A 25738-nucleotide genomic window follows, 5' to 3' on the forward strand; every position below is an offset into this window, starting at 1 on the left:
TAATGTGCAAGTTCTGGGGTTCAACTCCCAGCACCACAAGAAGGCAGGGGTGTTGTGGAAGGATCTGATAGATCATACTGGAAGTGGCCTTTGTCAGGTCACAGGGCTCCAGGTCTTGTGGGTCCTTGTCATCTCTAATGCTGCATTCTTGTGTTGGCTTCTACACCCCAGGCATTACAGTGGACAAGTTTGGGCTGATTTACTTCGTGGATGGCACCATGATCAGACGCATTGATCAGAATGGGATCATCTCTACCCTGCTGGGCTCTAATGATCTCACATCAGCCCGGCCCCTCAGCTGCGATTCTGTCATGGATATTTCTCAGGTGAGAAGACTTGTCTGCCAGAGCCCTGCATCTGTGCGCTCATCCTCCCATCTGCCACCCAGTCTGCTGGCCTTTTATCTTCACGCTGCACACACCTCTAAAGGGTTCCCACTGGTGCAGGGACTGTGATGAACACCAAGGGCATAAAGACAAGGAAGACACCCCTCCCACTGTCCCTGAGAGTCCACCCTCAGAGGTAGCAAGTGTGGAGGCCCTAGTGCAGGCTGGGTGGGGTCAGTGAAAATATCTGCCCAAGGTTAGCAGAGAAGGGTGGACAAAGCTTTACCCTGTGAATTTAAGCCCATAGCCACTGGACTTTCTTCCTGATAATACACATAGGTACTTGGACATTGTCTATTCTCTGTCTAGACCATGGGCTACATGGGAACAGGAATTCTATCTTTTAGCCTCGACTATAATCGAGTTGCCTGGTGCAGAGTAGGATTATGGCCTATATTTGTAGACTGATTGACTGGTTGATTGATTGACTGATCAAGTGATTGAATCCTAGCTTTGCCATTTACTAGCTCAGTAGCTTTAAGTAGATGTATGAAGATCAGCCTCACAGGATTACCTTGAAAACACATGCAATCATGCGTGGACAGTTTCTCACACCACTCAGCACTTCAGAAATGAACAAACAGTTCTCATGCCCATTTTTACAAGGGAGGTGACGTTTACACCAGGTTTTGAAGGTTCAGTAGGACTTCAGTGGGTGGCAGAAAAGAAAAAGAGACATTTCACACAAAGGGCATGACACACGCAAAAGCACAGAGATGCTAACAAGCGTGGCACATTCACAGACAATTGGCAAATCGAATGCCAAAGCATAGGCTGCTTGAAGGAGGTGGCAGGAATTGAGGCAGGAGGCACGCTTTGGGGTCAGCTAGAGAAGGACCTTGCGACACCCACGCCAGAGAGTTTGGATGGCGGCTGCTAGGTAAGAACAGACCCAAAAGAGACACCAGTGGCTGGCTATCCAGCGTGACCTCGGTACACACTGCAGTGAGTGAGCCAGGACTGTGTCCTTTATTGCTGGGTCCTTGGCAAGGCCTGGCCTGTGGGGAATTAGTGAGCATCGTGTTGCCCACATGACCGGAAACTAGGAAATAAGGAGGCCAGCTGTGACATTGTTCACACCCTCACTCATCACGCCCACGTCTGTTGCTGACACATATCACTGAGCTCCTTCCCCAGAGCCTCATGGCTGCTCTGGCACCCACGTCACAGCACCCACGTCACATCCCTGCCTGTGCACCAGCCCCTGTGTTGCTGTGCTCCGGGGTAGAGTCTGTTCGCTGCCACTCCTCTTTGCAGTTTGGCAGGCCTCCCCTTGCTGGCTCCAGTCTCCCTCTCCAGTCTGTGAGCAACCTGGCGTTGCTCTCCATGAAGTTTCCCCAGCCATCATCTCTCAACATGGGCCTTCCACCAGCCAGCACAGGGTGCTGAAAACTTTCATCCACATCTAAGCAGTTAGATAAAAGGCTTAGAAGACAGCTGGTGTATGGGAGAGGAGGAAACTGAAAACCACTCTCAGATTCCAAAATTTCACACTAAAATCTCTCTACCCTTGGTCCTCACTACCTTCCTCTGAATCTAAGCATGAGAATTTTTTTAAACCAAACTCTCCAAACCAGGCAGTTCAGTGGTTAGGTTCAATATTGAACTTACGCAGAAATTTTATCATCCAGTTCAGTTTGTGACCAGAATCGTGGAAGAATTAACTTCATAGGCGGGTATGGTGGCACACACCTGCAATCACAGCACTCAGAAGGCTGAGGCAGGAGGATCACCATGAGTTCAAGGCCAGCTTGGGTTATAAAGTGAGTGGAAGGCCAGCCTGAACTGCACAGCGAGACCCTGTCTCAAAAAGACAAAAAAAAAAAAAAGGGGCTACATTTATATTATTATATTATATTAATTATTTCACATAGGGGCAGAGGGTACTGGCTTTCATTCCCAGAGCTTCCTCTTTTACCAGTGCCCAGCTACTTTGCTGTTCCCTGGGGACCAGGGAGGAACGCCACAGAGAGAATACAGCTGGGAGGCAAGAGTGCAAAAGGGGAGAACCACAGAATTGGGCCAGTCCTCTGGGCAGAGACAGAGATCAGGCCCCAAATGAGATTGGGGCGGAGGGGGCATCCATAGAAAATGAGCAGAAGATGTTGCAACCTGTTTTTTAAAAAAGCTCAGCAATTCTGGCCACCACAGGCAGAGCCTAACTCTGTACTTAGCCGCCAAAATGAAAATTTCCCATGTGCCAGGCACTCCATTAAAAATAAGAATACAGAGATGAGTGTGACTTATGTTACCTTATTTAGCTGTTGCGATCATCCATGGGGTAGATATTAGAAATAATAAACTGAGGCTTAGTAAAAGAAAATGCACTTATAAAAGCAGTAACATGTGTTAGGTTCCATCAGGGACGTGGAAATGAGCTAATTAATGTACATAAGTGCCTAGCATAGTAACTGGCACCTAGTCATAGGATGTAGATATTAGTTGCCTTTAAAGTCTACAGAGAGCTTCCTTATACATTGTTTTATTTGATCTTCACAACTACCCTATGTAGTATTTATCACCCCGCTTCTACATATAATGAAAGAAGTTCAGTGTTTAAGAAACAAAGAAGCCAGGTTTCCCAATCCCCATCCCACACAGCCTCTGTGCCATGTGCCAGTGGTGCATTCATTCATTCATTCATTCATTCATGTGACAGCACGTTTCTGCAGGCACCTCGTTCTGTAGCAAGGCCATCAGCGCAGAGCACCTTAATGAAGGCACTGAATGCTGAGGAGGACAGGGAGAGGGGAGCTCCCCTGATAGGACCCTTGAATCTGGGCGTTGCAGGACCTCAGAGTTATAAGGCCTCATCTCCCCATTTTGGTGATAGGGAACTAAGCCAAGCAGGACCATCACTAATAGGGGGTGAAGCAAGAGAAGCTTGGCCTTGCTGTGCTCCAGAAGCATCATGCGGGCTGCATGGCAGAGCAAGGCGCAGCTCTGAGAGCAGGGCCCTTCTCCTCTCCCAGGTGCCTCTGTGCACACTGGCACAAGGCAAGAGGGCAAGAAGCACTTGCTGTTTGTGTCTTCTGCTTTCCTCTCCCCTCTTTCTCTGCTGGCTTCCTCCCCCTCCCATCCACCCACTCATCAGGGCCCCATCTTTTCATCATAATGACAGGCAGAAAGGTCTCTGCAAGCAGGTCCCCAAGGTGCCACGAGACCAGAGGGCATAAAATATTTAGCGGCCAGTGTTGACAAGAAATGAGTTTTAAGAAATTGAAAATTCTCCTGTCGCTTTAGAGCAAACTGTGTTCTTGATGCTGCTGAAAGCTGGTGCAATTGTGCTCCAGAGACCACTGGGGAGCGTGAGCGGCAGCTCAGGGCAGCTCCGGAGTGTCTGAGGCTCCTTTGCTCTGTGTGGACAGACAAACAGACAGACAGAAATAGGGGATAAGGAGACAAAAGGGCTTTAGGACTGAGGATAGGACTGTCACTTTAGGATAAGAAGACAAAAGGGCTGAGGACTGATTGCTCTGAAGAACTGAGAATGACCCTGAGCAAAAGGAATGGATGGAAATGGTCTCATCCCCATGTATATAATTTATTGAGCTTCTTATTACATTGGTAAATGTCCACGTGTACACTGTAGAAAATTTGTGAAGCTTAAAAACCACAAAGAAGAATATCAAATCACCTTGACTCTTGCATAGTTAATATTTTGGGATATGTCACTCAAGTGACATATTTTAATCTCTACCCATAATCTACCTTATTGTCATATTTTTCCCTTAATTGGCATCACCCTGTGCTCACAGTTCTAAGACCTTGTCTTTCTTTTTTTTTTTTTTTTTTGGTTTTTTTTCCGGTACCAGGAATCAAACTCATGACCTCATGCTTGCCAGGCAGGCACTGTGCCTCTGAGCTAAATCCCCAGCCCCAAGACCTTTTCTTTCTACTTAACACATAATACACACCTCCAGTGTCCTTACATGTCCATCTGAACATTACCTTTAAGGACTGCACTTAGCATTCTAATCTATGGGCGAGCCCTAAAGTTTATTTACCCAGTTCTCAGTTTGGGCCATATGAGTTTGTTTCAGCTTTTTACCATTGCTAAAAAGGCTGTGATGAATACACTCATAGGCAATGGTGCATAAAAGTAAATTCCTGTAAGAGAAACTTCTTATCTAAAGATACATACTTATCTATTTGAGTGAACTCCAAATTGAACCAAATATGAGGGGTTTTTAGGGGGCTCAGGATCCCTAAAATGATGAGTCTTTAGACAGGTCTTAAGAATCAGAAGAAAGAATGCACTAGCAGAGTGGATGGACTCCTTGAGGACACGAGTGACAAAGACTCGCCTTAGTACCCAGCACTCCCAGTGTGATACATCTAACAATCGAGCCTCCATGTCCATTGAGCAGAACATTCTTTGCCTAGACTATACCAGGTGCAATCCCCTAGGTGCCCACTTGGAGGCTTACCCCGATCCAAGCCACTTTCCTAGCCTGGTTCAGAAGAGGCCAGGCCCAGGCCTCACAGCCCCTGAATGCCACTGCCAATTTCATTCATCCCTTCCAGGAAGACCTGCTCGCTAAGGTCCTGCAAACCACCATGTGGAGCAGGGCTTCTTAAACTTCAGTGTGCACAGAAATCACACAGGGGCTTTGCTTAAAAGTAGGTCCAGATTCGGTAGGTTTGGGATGAGTCTGCCCCTCAGCATTTCTGAACGGCCTCCAAATGATGCCAAAGCTGCTGGTCCGATTCTCACCCTTTAAGGGGCAAGGATCCAATTGTGATTCCTACCTTTCCTTCAGAATTGCCTTCAAAGCTTTTGAAATAATTCCAAAGCTGTAGCCCACCCAGGGATCTCATTGAACTGACACAGGGTGGAATTTATACACCAACATTTTCTCAAATGTCTACAGATAATTTGAATGCAAGGCCAGTTTTGAGAATCACTGCTCTAGATCATGTCAGTCAGAGGCCGTGGTTATTTTGTCTTTACATCCCCAGTACGTGGCCATGTTACTACATGAAGATTTGGGAAATTATCTTTCATACATGTATCACATGGGGCATTCATAGAGAGTCTTTTTACATCTCTGGAAAGCTCTTACTCCATCCTATCTGCCTTCCCCGCTCATCTTCACAATAGCTGCCATGGTTTGAACACTTCCTGTGGATCAGGGTCCCTGCATGGTTGCCATTGCTGTTTTCCAGATGTAAATATTGAGGCTCAGAGGCAAAGTAACTTGCCCAGTGGCATAAGTAGTGGAGCTAAGATCAGCATCCAGGCTGGTCTGACTCCAATGTCTTGTCCTCTTGCCTACTATGTCTTGTTGCTATTGTCTCTTTCTTCAGGTTTTGGCAGTGTGTAGAGCCCATCAGATGTCTTGCTGGCAGCTATTGATTGCATAGTTTCCCTCAGATCAGGAACATGACACTCTACTTTCGATGCTAGGCTGTATAAGGATTAGTCAAAACTTTATGTGAAAGCCTTTTGGACACTACTGCAGGTTTTAGTGGGTGTGGGATATCTTGCCAGTCATTTGAGTGTTGGTGTCTCCATTGTCAGGTTCGCTTGGAGTGGCCCACAGACTTAGCCATCAACCCAATGGACAACTCTCTTTATGTCCTGGACAACAACGTGGTCCTGCAGATCTCTGAGAACCACCAGGTGCGCATTGTCGCAGGAAGGCCCATGCACTGCCAGGTCCCTGGCATCGACCACTTCCTGCTGAGCAAGGTGGCCATCCATGCAACCCTGGAGTCAGCCACTGCTTTGGCTGTTTCACATAATGGGGTCCTATATATTGCTGAGACTGATGAGAAAAAGATCAACCGCATCAGGCAGGTCACCACTAGTGGAGAGATCTCGCTGGTTGCTGGGGCCCCCAGTGGCTGTGACTGTAAAAATGATGCCAACTGTGATTGTTTCTCTGGAGATGATGGTTATGCCAAGGATGCAAAACTTAATACCCCATCTTCCCTGGCTGTGTGTGCTGATGGGGAGCTCTACGTGGCTGACCTGGGGAACATCCGAATTCGGTTTATCCGGAAGAACAAACCTTTCCTCAACACCCAGAACATGTATGAGCTGTCTTCACCCATCGACCAGGAGCTATACCTGTTTGATACCAGTGGCAAGCATCTGTACACCCAGAGCCTGCCCACAGGAGACTACCTGTACAACTTCACCTATACTGGGGACGGTGATATCACCCTCATCACAGACAACAATGGCAATATGGTGAATGTCCGCCGAGATTCCACAGGGATGCCCCTCTGGCTGGTGGTCCCCGATGGCCAGATATACTGGGTGACTATGGGCACCAACAGTGCACTCCGAAGTGTGACCACACAGGGACACGAGTTGGCCATCATGACCTACCATGGCAATTCTGGCCTTCTGGCAACCAAAAGCAATGAAAATGGATGGACAACATTTTATGAGTAAGTATCAAGATAAGACCATTTGACAGTTGTGTTTTTTTAAATGCATTGTAGGATTTGAGGTGGATTGATGGAGTATGAATTATTGTGTTTATTTCATTTTAATTCAGTATTCAGCATGGAAACCATTACCTATAGTATGGTCTGCATGTTCCTATTCCAAATGATTCCTAAGAAGGAAATGCAGTAGTAAAGAAAGCATGAGCTTAGGAATCAGAAGAGTTGAGCTTCAATCTCAGCTCTATCACAGACTTAATCTCTCTAGGCCTCAGTTTCCACATCTGTAAAATAGATTCAATAGTCACCTGTCCAGAATACCACAGGGAGATGAGATAGATGAAAAATACTTGATAAAGTGCTAGCACCTTCATGTGACCAGTGTCCAGGTATATGGCAACATGAGAAGGGACATCAGTATGGATGAATTTTCCACATAATCAAAGCTCACATAGTCAAATTCCAAAAATATGGGGTTTTTTATTTTAACCATTTTGTATGAACTTCTTATGAAATAAGTTGCAAGTCCCCCCTCCTCAAACACATGTTACAGACATATACTGTATAACTTTTCTTTTTATGAGTCAGGAACATTAATGTGGAACAACAATTGCATATTATGTGGTCCTATGGTAATAGCTTCCAGAAGTGGGGAGGCAAGGACACAAAGCCCTTGGCCCCTTCCTGATGCAATTTTAAACTATTCTTTTATTAGCTCCTGTATCTACCAGGTATAGTTTCACTGACTCTCCTCTCTGTGGCCCTGTGGTGTCACTGTTTTCAGTCAGAGTGCGAACCTCAAGTAGCTACTTCCTTCTTCATCCAGCACAGGGCCGCTTAAGTGGTGTGGTCAGAGAAGCCCAAGCTTAGCTTATTACAATCGTAACCAGAATTAAATATACATAAAATCTGAAGTGTTTTCTCTATGAGACACTTTAATGAACGGACCTTAGAATATTTCTCTTCCTACTTAGATCTTGTAAAGCTTCTTTTTTGAGATCCTAGCCAGGTTCTCAATGACGAAGACTGCGGACATATCACGGAATGAGAAGTGTGCAGGAGATAGGAAAGGAACCGGTCTTGTTGATACACTCACTCCCACAACAGTTCCGGGTGACAGGAGATATTGCCTGTCTTACAGAAATAGAAACTGAGGCCAGAGAGGCTTGTTTGCTTGCTGTTATACAGAACACAGCGGAACAAGGGACCACTCTCCACATCTGAGGCCAGCGCTCTGCTCTTTCGGTTCTGCCTCCCACACCTCCCCACTGAGTTTAAGCCCAAATGAACTTGAATCCTTGGACCCTACATTTTTCTCAAACTGGATCAAGCATCAATTTGTCACAGTCTAAAGGAAAAGGATCTGTAATTGATTTTCAAATATAATTTGCACCCAAAAATGTCACAGCATTTTGTACAAAGTTCACTAGTTAAATTCCTTTCTCCAAACAAGGGCCTTGTTAATTGCAAAGAAAAGACAAAGATCCAGGAAAGCAGCAATTATCTTGATTAACTCATTGAAATGGAAATACGCTAAATAATTCAATTTTCCCCATTACCCAATGGAATGGAAATCTCTTATACATTATTTAGCCAATACAGGGGTTTCTTTGTCAGAGCAAGTCTGTGTACTCAATTAGTTCCCAAGGTCACTCACTTAGGTCCCAAGCTGAATACTTACACATCACTGGCACCATTACTCTCCACCACCCCTGAAACCTAAAACACTTCCCTGCACTTCTGCCAAAAAGGATCCCTCCCTCTCTTTCCTACATAAAACATGCAACCGTAGTTGATGTTTTATGCAGAAAGAAAATTTATTATAAAACAGCATTTGAAACTCCAAAGAACCCATTTTATCACAGTGCACAGGATCCTGTTGACACAAACCAGACATGGAAGATAAAAGCCCTAAACTAGAAGGAGAAACTCATTTGGGGATGGGGGGGATATTACTGTATGCTAGGCTCTTTCCCATTTAATCTCCACAACACCTACAACGTCAAGCCCTTAGCTTGATGCATAGATAAATTAGCAGGGGTCTTAAAGTCAGTCATTAACTCAGATGGTAGGAATTATCTACAGTTTTTTAACTTGTGAACATACTAAAGCACAGAGAGACTCGGTAACCAGCTCAAAATCACACAGTGGGTGTAGACCCAGAACACACATCTGTGTTCCTCCAGCTGCACTGGCTAGATGCACCTATCCTCCTTCTAATTCATGTATATGATAGAGATTAAAACAGTTTCTATTCTGGGACAGTGTGAGGTTCACATTTTCAATGAGATGGAACATGGAAAGCTCAATGATTCCTGCTGCAGCTATTATCTCGAGCAATACTGTGGCAGTACTGGTGATTACAGAAATGTTATTTGGACAGAAAAGGTATTACCCAGGAACAGTTTGGAAGTGAGCTAATCAAAAGAACAAACAAAAGATTTAACAGGTAGAAATCAGAGGTCAGGTGTCAAGTATGAGCGATCAAAGTATGGAGTAGGAAAGAGGCCAGGTCCCTGGAATAGCCAGGCTGAGCTGGAAGATTGCCTGCAGATTGAGCAAAAGCAAAGTGGTCCATTTCAATGGGAACAAAGCAGGGATGCCAGATTCCCATTTTCACTGGACTGTGGGCTGTTCAGCTGTGTGACTTAGAAGCAGGCTAGCTGTCTTCCAGACCCAAGTCTCAGTCAGATGGAAGTTATCACTACCCTACTCCATTTCTGGGCCATTCTGATGATCAAAAGATTAAGTTAACACTGAAAATATAACTACCCTGCAAACCGTGAGCCTCCTTAGGATAAGGGTATGGTGCTATTTGTCATGATGGTATTTATTAGGATCTATACAGGTTTTGCTAATTAACAGTTTGCTCTTAGTGAATTTTCTCCCCCTTGTTCTATGATGCAGGTTCAATCCCAAACGTTCTAATATTTTAAAAAATCAGCCCAGGCTTGCCTGTGACATGGGCTATTACTAAAACAAGCTTTATCGATCCTCCTAACAGATTAAATAATACATCTAACATAAACATCACATACTTCAGAGCAACTTGACTTAAAGAGTTCACAGTTACTATTTTCCCCTTGGGCCACAGTTCTGCTGGTAAAAACCTCCAAGGAGCCAGCAATGCAGGCTGCATCCCCAGGGAGTGCTATCATTGCTTTCAGAGGCGGCTTCTGGTTACATAGCATTTGGTGGCCAAGAAAATGGCCCAATAGCATCAGGCAGCTTCCCAAACTTACTTGTTGGGTGGACATGAGCAGTCAGCTTCCCGAAGTTTCCTGGAGTGAAGTGGCTCTTGCTCTGGCCTCCCCTGGTGCCCTGTGACAGCTGTGACAATGAGGCTCACATTAACTACTCTCTCTGTGTGTTGAGCTTAGAGCCTGCTACCTCGTAGTTCTCAGCAAATACTTTATAAGTGAAATGTGAACTGAGGAGAGAAAGGAGATAAAGAAGGGATGAAAAACTATGCTGTAGTAAGAGGAATGCTAGATTTAGATCCCAGCTCCAGGATTATCCATGCTTCTGGCAGGAAGTAGAATCCAACTCAAATTGTTCAAATATAAAGATGTGGCTTTCAGTTTTTATTTGAGCACATGAGCATCATTCCCTACTTTACCATGAGAATAAGCCAGACAAAAGGCAAATCCCTGTATTTCCCTCAAACTCTTTCTGAAGTAACAGAAGTAAACAATGGGCCCAACCCAAGGATTGACAGATTTACGGACAGACGGGACGTGAGCTCTAATTTACCTGGGTGGACGCAACTAGACTCCAGTAAAAGGAGCTTAGCTGATGTTTTTATGAAGTGTGCCTGGACAAGACAGCATGCAACCCTCAGAGGCCACAGAAACTAGGGGAGGCTCCCTGTCCTCAGGATTTTTCACTACAAACTTCCCCAGGAGTTTCACAGAAGAAAGTGGAGAAGGATTTAAGCAAGTGTCCCTTGTGGCAGACCCAGGGTGGGAGTGCAGCAGGTACTGAGAGGGAAGCACAGATACCTGCCTGCTCCACCCAGACCCTGCCACCCTGTCTCCCTAAGGATAGAGGCTTTCGTCTACAAAGAAAAGGGCAAGTAGCTGTCCTTAGACACAGTGTGAACTCACTCAGCTGAATGAGGGGAGAAAGGGGGAAAATAACTACTGCTGGGAGAGGAGCAGGAACATGTGATGAGCCCAGAACCACCACTGAGAAGGGGCAGAGGCACTGGACAGCATAGTCCCAATGCTCAGGGACACAGGAACCTGAGGCTGAGAACGGCTACAGGAGTAACAGGACCACAAAAAACACCCCACCCCCTCACCAGACAGCTGAAGAGCAAAGCAACACAAGGGGCAGAATCCTATGGGACAAAGATAAACAGGGGAGACCGGAGCACGGAAAGACACCCTCTCTGACACACGGCAGGGGAAGGACCTAAGCTGAGGTTGGAGTAGATACTGAGTAAAGAGGAAAAACTCCTCCGGCAAACCAGCATCTTACCCTAAACACAAAGAATTGCTAGAGGGACTTTTAGCCTGTGAGGCACAGAGGGTAACCATAGAAACAGCTCACTTCCAAATCCCAACTAAATTAATAATCCAAATCCTAACTAAATTAATATAAAACCCATCACTGGTGTTCTAGCAGAAGGAAACTCAACCATCAGGCACAGAGATGCACACCTGTAATCCTAGCTACTAGAAAGGCTGAGGCAGGAGGATCTCAAGCTTGAGGCCCACTTGAGCAACTTACTAAGAACTTGCTTCAAAATAAAAAATGACAGGGGCTGGGGATTTAGCTCAGCAGCACAGCGCCTGCCTGGCAAGCGCAAGATCATGAGTTTGATTCCCAGTACTGGAAAAAAAATAAAAAATAAAAATAAATAAAATAAAAAATAAAAACAAAATAAAAAATGACAGTAAGTCCTATAGCTCCATATCCAGCATCCAGGGCACATGGTGATAAAATTTACTTTTTGCCCCACCCTAAGTGGAAAAAAAATGAAAAAATTTGGGAACATAGCCTAGTGGTAGAGCACCTCTGGTTTAATCCCCAGTACTGCAAAGAAAAAAGAAAAAGGAAACCCATAGCCATTTCCAGGCATAAACTATCACCTCAGTCTCTGCTGTGCTACATAAGATGTCACACTTTCAACTGGACACACAAAAGGCAAGAAAAAGGCAAAAATGGGATCATCAGAGGCACATTCAGATGTGACACAGATGTTGGAACTATCTTTCAGAGAATTTAAATGACTATAATTATATTAAAAGCTCTAATGGAAAAGATGAACAATGTGCAAGATCAGATGGGTAATTTCAGCAGAGAGATGGCTACTGTGAGAAAGAATCAAATGAAAACACTAGACATGCTAAGTAGTTACAAAGATGAAAAATGCTTTGGATGGGCTCCTCGCTCCTGGTGACACAGCCAGAAAGAAGATAGGTGGATAGAAGTTACCCAAATAGAAACACAAAGAGAAGAAATACAGAGCAGCACATTCAAGAACTGTGAATCCTGGAATACATGTAACTGGAATTCCAGGAGAAGAGAAAAAAACAGGCAGAAGAAATATTTGAGGAAATAGTGGCCATGAGGTGTTCATAATTAATAATGGATCCATATCCCCCAAATCTCAGAAAACGCCAAGGAGAATATGCACACACACACATTCCTAGCTATATCATGTTCAAATCACCAAATACAAAACAAAGAAAGAAAATCTTGAAAGCAGACAAAAAAAGGAAAAGAAGGCTTTTTATAAGAGGAACAAAGATAAGAATTACAGCTGACTTATCAGAAACCATGCAAGCTAGTACAGAAAGGGAAAAAAAAAAAAAAAAAACACTGTCCCTTCAGATAGATGTTCAACAAAAATATCTTTCAAATAAAGATATGGTCTAGAGATACAGGAGTAAGGAACTGAAGAAGGCTGCTGAGGCACCCCGGCACAAAAAACAGAAGAGCGTTACCCACCCTCAGGCTGGTGGTCGTGGTGAGACAGGATAGGCTGCCATTACTGACAGCTGCAAGAAGGAGAACCCACACGGTAGAGGCTGCAACTGCCAAGGGAGATAGGATAGCACTGAAGGAAACCCAGGGAAAGCTCGCCCTGACCTCTAGCGACTTGCCAGTGCGCACCCACTGCATTGACTTAATCTAGCAGAAAGGAGCCAGCACAGGGGCCGAGGGACACAGGCTGCAGGGGTTGACCTCTCTGGGTGTAGGGAAGAGCAGAGAATGGATTGGGGGTGGGCAGAATAACCAGTGCAGAGACTCACTGGCTCTGTGCCCTGTTAGATGCAGAGCCAGGGTTCAACCCTATATCCACCTGAATCCTAAGCACTTCCCATCCAATACAGTGCTTCAGTACAGCATCAGTGAGAGACAAGATCTACAGTGCAGGGGAGGGCCAGATCTTGGGGATCCTAATGGTGAGAATTCACTGTAAGCACTTAATTTTATATGAAGTGGGTGTCAAGTACAAATTTTTACTGAAGAAGTAAAAGTGGGCCCTGACTCTGACATGGTTTTAGAGTAGCCAGTGATACAATAATGCCCTCCACTCCACTGATCTAGGGCCAAAGGAATTGTCAGGGGCACGGACTGTGAGGTCTAATTATTCACAAATGATAACATACACTTCCCTTGTTGGTGATGGTGTCGTTTAGAAAAAGCACAGGTGAGAATCAGTTTTTACTTTCCAACCAAAAAGTTAAGATCAGCAAAAGTTTAGTATCAAAGAGGCAATTTGGCATTTTCCTCTCTAGCTGCGCATAGCAAGTGGTTCAGGATGGAGTATCAAACATGCAGAAGAAAGCCTTGCAGTGTGTGTGAAGATACCCTTTAGCGGACCTCTTCTGAGAGCCAAGCTCACAGCAACTATATGAATCTTTTATGTGTTTTCTTTCACTGTGCTCCAAAGATGCTTTGGAAAAATAGAGCAAAAAAATGCCAGTCGAAGAAACTAATGGATATCCAGTCATCTGGCCGTCTTTCTCCTCTCCCCACTGCCCTGCAATGGGAGCTTGGCATTGCTACAACGTCAACTGCTGCAGTAGCCAAACAAAGCATTTCAAAGGGAAAACCCGCAGTCTTCTTGACCCGCTGGAGGCTTCCAAACAGAATTTTTTGTATTGGACACAATGATGAACACAAATGCTCCGATTTGAAACACTTATCATTTTTATGGAAAGCTTAAAAACACACACACACATTCGCTAAGGTCAGACAGACCTGACTTTCAATCTGTATTCTTTACTAACTGTGTAATTTTAGCCAAGTTACTTATCCTCTCTGAGCCTCATTAGCACCATTGCAAAATGACAGTAATCATCCCTACCTCCGAAAAAATGGTTATGTGCGTGATGTTGGTGCCTGACAGGTACTCTGTGAATATTAGCGTTCCCTGCCTCAAGCGGGGTGTGGGGGTTTGCAGCAAATAAAACAGATAGAATTAATTACTCTCAATTATATCTTGAAAAATCAACAAAAGGGCTGGGGGTGTAACTCAGTGATAGAGCACTTGTCTTGCGTGCATGAGGCCCTGGATTCAACCAAAAAAAAAACCCTACTATTTACTTCTATAAATGTTCATTCATTCAGTGGACATTACTGAGTACCTTTTCTATGCTGGGTACTCCTTTAGGCACTGAGGATGCAGACAAGGTCTCTGTCCCTATGTTCTCATTGAGCTTATATTGTAACAGGAGGAGATAGACCACACTAAGCAAAGAAACAGGATAGTGACTATAATGAAGACAATGCAGCGAGATACTGCCATAGAGAAGGCAGGACCTGTTTTAGAAAAATGATCAGGGAAGCCTTCACCAACGTAGTAGCCATTAAACTGAGCTGTGAATGATGAAAGGAGCTAGCCATATTGGCATTGCAGGGAAAAGCATGCCCTGCAAAGGGAACAATGAGTGTGAGCATCCCCCAGCATAGACTGAGCTTGACTTGTCGGGGCAAAGAAACAGATGCAGAGAAATACAGAAGATTAGAGCTCAAGGAGAAGTCGTTAAGGATGCGGGAAGGAGTCAGGTCATGCAGCCAACATTCCACACTAAGCATCTAGTGTGCGCCCAGCATTGTAAGTTCTGGGGATACAGCACTAACCAGTTGCAGTCTCTGCTTTGGGGAGCTGACATTCCAGGTAGAACAGTCTCCTGAGGCCCTGAAGGCTGTAGCAAGAAGTTTGTATTCATTTAAATAGGCTGTCTCTTTTGTTCTTTATAGTGTCTCTATGAGATTTATAGAGGAAACAGGCTCACTGAGGTTATGCTATGCAACCTGCCTGAAATACTATCATTTGTGGTGAGGCACTTGTAGGTTAGGAGGAAAGAGAACTGAGCAGCCACCCTGGACGATCACACTGCTGGCATGCATTGAGCCAGGATTCACAGCCTAGACCAACTGGCTCCAAAGACCTTCCCATACCAAATGTTCTTTCCATTTCTCATGGTTAGAAAGAAAAGAAAATTTGCCAATGCTTTGTGGGTTCCTATAATTAAGGCCATGACAGACATAACTAAGCCATTGTCTAAAGGTCACCCAGTCATAGGGCTGGGGCTTGAGGCAGCCATGTGGAATCCAGGGAGTGCAAAGAACTGCCCCTTTCCGATCTCTGCACTTTGGGGGAGCAGCTCTCAGCAGATCCGTGCAGAGCAGAAAGGGTTCTGAGGAGGTGGCCCACAAGGCAAAGAGAGTCCAGGGAACAGACATCTCAGTTCTTCCCACACAGAGCCAGAAGGGGCGGAACTTCTGCTCCGATGGGATAATCACAGGTATTGATCTAGCAGCAGGGAGATCCAGTGGCATTTCTCAAGCTCTGGAAGGTAGAGAAATGAATGAATAGGAGACAAAATTTTATAAATTGGTTGTTCTATTTGATATTCATTTAATTAAGACATTCAGTCCTTCTAATGGAAAATGTGAGGAGTGAAAATTACTGGGTTTTGGCTGTCTTGTAGAAAATGAAAACCAGATCTCGAAGGCATGAGGCCTTTTCATTGTATCTTCTTCAGGCTCAATTTAATTATGCAGTACAGGGTACCTTCAATAATAATTACAATTGTCTGCCTTGGTACAAAGCCTCATTCTGTCTTGGAGACTAAAACTCTGGGGAGATGCCTGAGGAGATTGCTAGAGTACCATTTAGGGGGAGCAGTTACTTCCACACTTGTGCATTCTGTAGGTGCTCATCATGTACCTACTGTGTGTCCAGCTCTGCAAGTCCTGTTGGAGGTAGCATACAAATCACCATGATCTTTCCTCTCCTAAGGAGCAGGAAAGAGACCTTGCATGTTCAATCCTGCATTTATTCCCTGCCTGATTTCTCTATGCCACTTCCACTGGTGCTGAAGCAAGCATGAACTGAGAGCCAGACCCCCTAGTTTGCTGTACTGGCATGAATCGAGCTTGGCATGTTTGGGGAATAGAAACAGATGCAGAAAAATACAGAAGATCGGAGCTCAAGGGGAAGTCATTAAGAGAGGTGGGAAGGAGTCAGGTCATGCAGCCAACATTCATTCACACTGAGCATCTAGTGTGTGCCCAGCAATTCTGAGTTCTGGAGATACAGCAGTAACCAATCGAAGTCCTTTCCTCAGGGAGCTGCCATTCCAGGGAAGACAGTCTCCTGGGATCCTGAAGGCCCTCATAAGTTTGCATTCATTTAAGTAGGCTGCCTCTTTTGGTCTTTACCATGTCTCTAAATGGATGTGGGCTGTGACTCCAGATTCTCACCATTATCACCTGACTCCCAAGACCTGTCCTGACCTAGAACTCTCAGTCTCAACACAGAGGAACTTTCTGGAATAAAGCAGATGTTCCTCCCAGTAATCCTGGGTCATGTACAGGGCAGAAGTATCTTTCCCACTTTGTGGATTAGAAAAAAAATTTACAGAGGCAAATCATTTTCCTGCACATATCAATAGGTGGTGTCAGATCCTGAAAAAACTGTGCTGTGTGCTGAGCAAGGAATGTAGGTGGCAGGGGAACATATCTGACTAGAAAGGAAAGCAGAACATGCAAAACCGTGGTGAGAGGCAGAAAACAGGTTCCAACTACAGCATGGTCGTATTTCTGTTCATTGGTTTTGCCCTTTGGCTTCCAGGTACGACAGTTTTGGCCGCCTGACAAATGTGACCTTCCCCACTGGCCAAGTGAGCAGTTTCCGAAGTGACACAGACAGCTCCGTTCATGTCCAGGTAGAGACCTCCAGCAAGGATGATGTCACCATAACTACCAACCTGTCTGCGTCAGGTGCCTTCTATACTCTACTGCAAGGTAAGCCAGGCATGGCCCCGGGAGTGAGATATAAGGGTGGGAAGACCACTTTGGAATAGGATGACACTAAAGACAAACTGCTATGGGAGCTGCCAATGACAAACAGGAAAGAATTATGACTGGTTTCTCTCTGTATTACCACCTAATTTGCAATCACATGAGCCAGAGTCCTGTAAATTCTCTCCCAGAAGCTTCGAAACCGTATTTCATTGTCCCATCCCATTATCATCAGAACAAAGAGGAAAGAATCCATTAGCTGCTAATCCAGGTGACCTCGTTATTCTGCCATTCTAATGGCTCCCAGATTAAAAGACTTACGCTCACACTGGTGCAGGCAAGAAGAAAGGACAGGGATAATTACACCTAATTATGAAAGGGATTTGGTCACGGAGAAGTCCTTCCTAAACCCCACACAAGGTTTATGCCCCTGCTAAGATTCCATAGAAAAGAGACTCTTCTCTACATCCATCAGCTCTTTGCTGATATACATTGATCTTCTAGCTTCAGGTAAATCACAGCAGTAGAATCTTTCTGTGAGCTGTCTGCCTCAACTGTTCTCATGAGATATGCTGACCCAAGATTTTGTTGGACTTAGTAAGCATGAGAAAGAAAAAAAGAAGAAGCCATCACTAAGGAAAGCCCTGCCTAACTTTTTCCCAAAAGCTTTGATACAAAAGAGTAAAAAGGAGCTCAGAGGTGGGAGGCAGAGGCCCAATTTCTAGTTCTGACTCTGCTACCATATCCCTATTGGGCCCTCAGTTTTCTTCTTCAGGAAAAGTAAAAAGCAAATTGAAGCCATGTCAAGTGGGGTGAGGCAGTGCAGAGAGAGCAGGGGTTCTGAATGGACCTCAGAGAACTGCTCAGATGATCTCTTTACACAATATTAGAAAGGTCAGCATGGACCAGGCACAGAGTATTGCTCAGGAAGTACTTATTGGATTAACTGAGTAATTAATTCGCTAAAAAGCATTTGACTTATCATAAGAAAATAAATGTTTTTGGGCCAGAGATTTAGCTCAGTGGTGCAGCCTCTGCCTGGCAAGCATGAGGTCCTGAGTTCGATTCCTGGTACCAGAAAAAAAAAATGTTTGTATGCATATTTGCACCTGTGCTTTTTATTCCCAAAGATGGTCCTTTGCCTTTTAGAGAGCTCAAGGAGCAGTGGTGTTTCCCAAAGAAAGAGAAACAAAACTGTGGAATTTCTTCCCCCACCAAGCATCTTTAATGGTGGGTTGGGTCATCCTTCCCGCTACCAGGAATTCGTCCCTCAACAGGATTATTGCCAAGAGACGCTACCTGCTCCCAGCCAGCCCTGATTCTGCCTAACCAAGGACAGCAGCACCCGTGATCACTTAGACACGTGTCCTGTCCTTCGAGCCTGTTTTCATCTCTGTGGTTAAGAACTGTTCATCTGTCCACTCCAAGATGCTAAACCAGGGTTATTGTTCTCAAAGGTTGATGTAGTCTTTTGATGTAGTTTGGGCAACTTTTAAAAATTCAACAGTGCTGCACTTCCCAATTTTAAAATATACCATCAGTTTAGTAAGTTTTTACATGGAAGCAAAAACTAGGTACTGCTCAAAATGCATTCCTGGATTATAGGACACATTCCAATTTTAGGAACATTGATATGTGAAAAGAAAAAGCGCACCCTGGAATCCAAGAAGCACAGTACTTGTTTTCCCCGTTGGCAACTCTGCCACATCCCTTTCTTTTTTGATACCTACAAGGCTCAGATGCTCGGCCTTGCGGTCACCTCAGTAGAGTCTTTGTGAAAAGTTTTCAGTTTCATCTTATATCTGAACTTCAGGAAGTAATAAGAAGGAGCTGCTAATGAGAAGCAGCCTTGGAGAGTCACAGCCTGTGCCGAACGGGGATCATGTGAGGCGAACCTCTGTAGATGTTGGTCCATCCAAACTCACCAGTAATGGACGTATGTGCATGCAGCAAGGAGCAGCATTAAAAGATAAATTGACATAGGCACTTTCATTCTTCAGAGCAAGTAAAATACAGATTGTCAGTGAATAATGCACGGAAACTTTGAGGCAGGTTTTAGAATTCGTGTATGTGAGGGGGAAAGTGTGGGAATATGAAGCCAGGGTTGGGGGCAATTTGATGCCATCCTAGCAGGGAAGATTGGGAGAGGGATTCCCCTGCAAACTGCATCCTTATGGCTTGACATAGCTCAGGACATATCCAGTTTAACCCTGCAAATATTTACGAAGTTCACAAAAATATAACAATAATGATAGTCAACATTTTTGGAGCACTTGCTAACCTCAAACTGTATTTTTAGCATTTGACATTTCAGCCTTATTTAATCTTCACAACAGGCCTATCAGGTCAGTATTACTAATACCTCTATTTTCCAAATGAACGGAATGAGCAGTTAAGCAGCTTGACCCAAGTCACACACCTAAAAGTTTATTTGGACCCATATAAGCTGGCTCCAGAACCCATTCTCTGGACCACAGATGAGACATGGAAGGTAATGGGAAGCTATTGAAGAACTGTAAACAGTACTAGGAAAAGTCTCCGTGGCAGGTGTACAAAGTGGGATAGTAGAGACACAGCAGAGATAATGAAACAGAGCCTAGCAGTATCACACACATCAAACTAGTAATAACCAACATTTATATAATACCATCGACCAATACTGTTCTCAGCAATTCCCATTCATCTCATGCCATCCTCAGAGCATCAGACAAGGGCACAGTGAGTTTCCCCAATGTACAGTGAAGCAACAGAGGTGTGCCAGGCCATGAATGTGAGCAAGGTCACATGGGAGGACAGTGGCAGAGCTGGAACCCAAGTCCATGCCCTTAGTCTGTGTGTGGTGGGGCCTCTCCCAGCAAGTGCTTAGACACTGGAGAATGAGTTCACTGACAGAGCCATGAGCTCTGCACGCCTCAGCTGAAGACCACTGATGAGGCCCACAGAGGGCCTGGACAGTGGGGGGTAGGGGTGGTGTTCATTCTGACCGGAGGAGCGGAGGGCTTCGGGAAAGAGATGACATTTGAGCAGAGCCCTGGCAGAAGGACTTGGGTTGATGTCTACTGAAGACAGAGGAGACAGCCGGGAAGGGCAAATGGAGGCAGGAAAGGCCAGAGATACTGTTTCCATTTTCAGAAGAGAACTCAGTATACATTTTTCAGCTGAAAATTACTTTTTTCTCCAGAAGTTTCTTTTAAAGATCCAAATTAAAATGGTCTAATCAGATATAAATTTTTTAATCCAATCTATTTTTAAAGCCACAATCATACATCTATGTATGTACCTGTACATACTATATTTGTATATATGTTCTTCTTATAAAGAATCCCATTAATATGCCAAGAGCTTTAAAAATGTCCAACCCTCTGCTCTATTAATCCTACTTGTTAAGAATCCGTTTTGATTAAACTGAAATGAAGACACTGGTTTATATGAAGCAAAATTTTATTGAAATGCATATATGATGAGATTTACCCTTTGAAAGTGTACAGTTCAATAGCTTTTATTGAATTTACAAAGTTGGGCAACCACCACTATTATCTAATTCTAGAACATTTTTATCAAATGGAAAAGAAACTCTACACCCGTTAGCAATCACCCCTCATTATCCCCTATGAATCTCCTGGCAATGACTAATCCATCTATTCTCTGTGGATTTACCTATGCTGGACATTTTATATAAATGGACTCATACAATGTGCAGCCTTTTGTGTCTAACTTCTTACACTTATTATAATATTTAAAATATATTTGCAGTATTATAATGGTGGAAAACTGGAAACAAATTAAGTACCTGTTTGATTATTCTTGATATATATTATTTCCATATAATGAAATACTACACAGCCATTAAGAAAATGTTTATGAAAAATGTTCGCTAACGTGATCTAATACAGTGATCAGTGAAAATTTCCATAAACAACTACATATTTGAAACTATAAGTACATTAGGAAATACCCTAAAATCTACAAATATACAAAATATTTCTAATAGTTTTCTTTAAGTATTGAGATTATGGGTTATGTTCTCCAAATATTTTCCCAGTTTTCTTTAGTGATAATGAATTAGGGAGAAATTGTTCAGATCCCCATCCGCTTACACCATCCTGTGCTTGCCTCGCCCCCAGACCAAGTCCGGAACAGCTACTACATTGGTGCCGATGGCTCCCTGAGGCTGCTGTTGGCCAATGGCATGGAGGTGGCACTGCAGACCGAGCCCCACCTGTTGGCCGGCACAGTTAACCCCACTGTGGGCAAGAGGAATGTTACGCTGCCCATCGACAACGGCCTCAACCTGGTGGAGTGGCGGCAGCGCAAGGAGCAGGCTCGTGGCCAGGTCACCGTCTTTGGGCGCCGGCTGAGGGTGAGGAAGGATGTAGGGGCCGTAATGATGGCAGCCTGCGGGAGGAGAATGAAGGAAATCTGGAGCGCTGGGTTCTGTTCTTGAAACTCCCTGGCACCACAGTTTCCTCATCTGCAAACGTGGGGGAACTAAAGCAGGGAACCACATGTAAGAAGAGGCTCTTAACATATATTTCCAATTTAGACTTGTGGAGAGATCACTGTCATGACTGTTAGGTCTGGGGTGAATTTCTAGCAGATATTATTCCCTGAGGGAATTTGGGTGAGTCATCTTAGAGTCTCAAATTCATTCTCCATAAAATGGGGAAGATAAAACCAATTTTACAAGCTGCCACAAAGACTAGAAGTAACATATAAAAAGTGTCTCATACAGATTCTAGCATACAGCAAGTGGTCAATAACAGCTACTCTTGGTGTCATTGTTCTTATTGTTGTTACTATTGCTAATATGTCCCAAAATTCATTTTAGCTATTTGGAACCTAAGCCACACTCTGTATGCTTTCCAGATAGAGTGACCCCTTCTGAATAGCAAGGTGACCTTCCCATACCTGTCATTGCCAGGGGCTGGCCTAATGGTCTGGCATTCCAGAGCACTTTCTAAGAGGAGGACACCCTGAGACAGGCTTTCTCTGCCTACCTACCACATGTCTATGGAGTGTCTCAGCGCGGGCCTTAGTACCCAGCAGCTTTTCCTTCCAGCTCCAGAAAGAGGGGACAGGCAGAGCAAACTAAGCGTGGATTTCTCCCTGTCACCGTATAGCCCATGGGTGCTCAGTAAATATTTGCTGAGCTGAAATGAACCATAGAACTGAGCTAGGTGCTCACTGCATTCTGAACCCACAGAAGCAATCTCGTAGCAACAGAGCTTGGGCGCTCTGTATTCCCTGCCCTTCACTGGGCAAAGTTCTTATAAGCTCCTGTTTTACACCTGGGACAACCAGGGTCCAGAGAAGGTAAGCAATTTTCCAAAGTCATATAACTAGATGGAATAAAGGCTAAGAAACAGGCCCACAACCATTACAGAAATGTTTGGTGACTTACCCAATAGCAAGAACTAGAACCCAGAAAATCAGGCTTCCTTTGTTCCCTCAAGACCTAAGAACTCAGCCAGGAACACTGTAACTCCCTAATGTGGGAAGCGGCTCTCCACTAGTTCCCTGAGGAAGGCTGAGCTATCTTTGTTCTCTGTGGCCTGCCACCATCTGTGGCCTCCCTGAGACTTGATCTGAATTCTCAAAGACCCCTTCCTGCACATCTGAAGCAGTATGCTAAGTGGGAGGTTTGACCTAGGTTGGATTCCTGCTGGCCACGTACATAGCCTTGAGCAACTGCTCTGGTTCCTGTGTAGAACAGGGTAATATATTCTGAGCACCTCACCCAGCGCTGCAGCTCCCAGGTGCTCAATAAAGAGCAGCAATTAGTACTATCAGGATTTTCTCTCTGCTGTGTGAACTGGACCAAAAGTTTCCCGGGCTTTAATTGGTCCCTTTCCCAGTCTGAGATTGATGATGCCTTAGTCGGGTGGCCACATCTCTGCTTCCTCCTAAAATAAATGGCCACCCACAGTGGCAGCATGTGGAATTAGAATGTTAGCCGGGTGTGCCTCCCCATAATGGAGTTCATTTTTTATATGACTGGGAACTTTTTTAATAAAGAAAGATGTAAAATAATCTCATTGCCACTACTGCAGAGCATAAGAAGCGTTAGGTGGCTCCCCAGTGAGCTGCTTAATTCAATTTTATTAATTTTGCCACAGAGGTGCAGCTCACCTTCACTAAGGTCCTACAGGGGGGGAGAGGGCCAGCGGTCTGGGTGGCACCCATGGAGGGTGCCATAGGTGACCTTCCAAAAGATGCTTGAGAAAGACCCCTGCCATTGTTAACAGTACAGCCCATGTCTTCCTTTGCATCCTCTGCAAAGAACAGAGAGAGCTTCAGCCTCCAACACCTCTGATTTTACACACCGCCACACTGTTTTTGCTTCTGCAGTTGTGTTTGATTACCCCAGGGAAAGCAACCTTATTATAACCAGGCCATTCACAGCTAAAGCCGTCTCAGCATTGTCACTATAAATCCTTATTTTCAAGGCCTTAGACTTTGTGTGGGGAGATGGCAGGGGGGACACGCAAATTTGTCCTTCAAGACTGACCAAGATCACTTGCTGTCATTTAGTGGAGATAATTGTAACCATTTATCCAGAACCTTCTATGTGCCTAGCACTCTTGCTTAAATTTTTCCAATCCCCACAGCCACTCTGTGGCTGTACAGGGGAAACAACTAAGACTCAGAGAAGGGAAGACACTCCCTGTAGCTCCCACAGAAAAGCTGTACACAAACCTAAGAATGTATTCTGGCCTTCATTCCTAGACCTATTTCCCCTGCCTTTTTATTTTTTTAATGACATAGAGCCCCAGAGAGCCTTTCATTACCTCAGGATACACATGCCATTTCACATCATGTGACCTAATTACTTGCTTTTCTCTTGGCTCTGCCTACTTGTCAGACTTCACCAGTGACTAGTGGAAAAGACAGAAAATGTACCCAGGTGCCCCAGAAGGCCAGAGAGCTATTAGAGGCAGCCAGCATTTTAGCGTCAGAGCACCTGGCAGGGTTTCTGGGCAGCCAGTGCCTAAGGGCCAGATGCAAATAGAGAAACAGGCCCACAAAGTATATTTCTTTATTAAAATACAAGATCTCTATCTTCTGTGGGAGCCTGTGTTTCAGTCTCTGAATGGAAACTGAATTGTGTGCTGCCCCAGGGCTCCAAGTGGAGACTATATTAGGTGCTTCTGATCCCAGAGGCAGGAACCAAGATGACCAGAGCTACAGCTGTCCCTAGCTAACAGCCACTACCTCCCAGGGTCTTCAGGAAGAGATATCTTGGAGGCTGGCTGAGGTGGAGAAGCAAGGGCAGGAGAGCCCCAAAAGCTAGGACTTGCTCAAAGAACCAGTGAGTATCTGCCAGCAAGTTGCAAGGGTCAAAGTCAAGTCCAGGCTCAGTTTTTCACCAGTCATAAGACCAGCAGCAAATGCCATCCCGTCCCTGAGCTTTGGTCTCCTTGGAGTCAAACACAGAACCATGTCTGACACTGAGTGTATGGTTCAGGGATTTATTTGATGGCTCTGTTTTTATAAAGGAGCCAGGAGAGATGTGCCTTTCGTCATATTCCACACTGAAGAACTTGCGTTAGAAAATCATGCGGATCCTCTTCAGTCACAGCTACTATCTGTTCAACATCTGCATTACCTTCATCTCACAGCAGTCCCAGGCAGTTGGCATTATCATTTCATTTTACAGATGGGGAATGTCAAAGAGCTGACAAGTGACAGAGCCAGGAGTCAAACCCATGTGTGTTGACGCCCAGGACTTGTGCTTGCCCCTTCTACTCAGGAGCATCTCAGCACAGCTGACTGGTCATCAGAGCAAGGCTGTCAACATCCAGCTCAATTCTCTCAGGTTAACTCTCTCTGTGTTCCTGCCCTTGCTCCAGGTTCACAACCGAAACCTCCTGTCTCTGGACTTTGACCGTGTGACACGCACAGAGAAGATCTATGATGACCACCGCAAGTTCACCCTTCGGATCCTCTATGATCAGGCAGGGAGGCCCAGCCTCTGGTCACCCAGTAGTAGACTGAATGGTGTCAACGTTACATACTCCCCTGGGGGCCATATTGCCGGCATCCAGAGGGGCATCATGTCTGAGAGAATGGAATACGACCAGGCCGGTCGCATCACATCCAGGATCTTTGCTGATGGGAAGACATGGACCTACACATACTTAGAGAAAGCAAGTGTCTCCCTCCCTCTATGACTGTCCTTGCCACATAAAATGTCAGTCGTTGTGCCTCAACCCATGGCCAGGCCTAGGGTGCTGATTTCCATGGAATAAATCTGACCCATGTGGTCTTCAAATGAAGATAATCATTTTCCAAAAAGAAATGTTCAGGAAAATCTACCACAAAGGCCGAGGGTGTCCCAAGAGTCATCTGGATGAGTCATGGTGATACTGTGGTATGTAGGAGGCCTAGAACAGGAAGATAGGAAAGTCTTGACTGAAAGGGTACAGCTCAGAGCAGCCCCAGGACTTCCTGGACTCACAAAACAGAGCAGAGTCCACTCCCAGGTCCAGCCTACATGGTGCAGTCCCATCACAGAGAATGAAGCAGAGGCCTGGGGACAGGATTAGGCAGGCAGTGCTTAATCCTGAGCTTCTGGTGTTGGGCATTTCCTTGGTAAATCCCCTCTGCTTCAGAACCCCCTTCATCCCAGGGATTAGGAATCAGAGGGGACTGCAAACCAAAAATTGGACCCAAATAGGAGAAAA

The 25738-nt window shown here is 44.9% G+C and overlaps 1 protein-coding gene across 8 annotated transcripts in view; it reads left to right on the forward strand.

Moving 5' to 3' along the window:
* Tenm4 (teneurin transmembrane protein 4) overlaps window positions 1-25738 on the forward strand; it is a 715396-nt gene that overhangs the window by 673776 nt on the left and 15882 nt on the right. For all 8 annotated transcript variants that reach the window (XM_013511959.1, XM_013511956.1, XM_013511957.1 and 5 more), the window contains 5 exons: window positions 172-326; window positions 5911-6788; window positions 16885-17057; window positions 21179-21414; window positions 24905-25201. In XM_013511959.1, coding sequence (XP_013367413.1) covers window positions 172-326; window positions 5911-6788; window positions 16885-17057; window positions 21179-21414; window positions 24905-25201 — 1739 coding nt within the window. The remainder of the gene's footprint in view (window positions 1-171; window positions 327-5910; window positions 6789-16884; window positions 17058-21178; window positions 21415-24904; window positions 25202-25738) is intronic.

Source organism: Chinchilla lanigera, unplaced genomic scaffold, assembly GCF_000276665.1.
Source record: "Chinchilla lanigera isolate Chin_1 unplaced genomic scaffold, ChiLan1.0 scaffold00013, whole genome shotgun sequence".
Classification (NCBI taxonomy): Eukaryota; Metazoa; Chordata; class Mammalia; order Rodentia; family Chinchillidae; genus Chinchilla; species Chinchilla lanigera.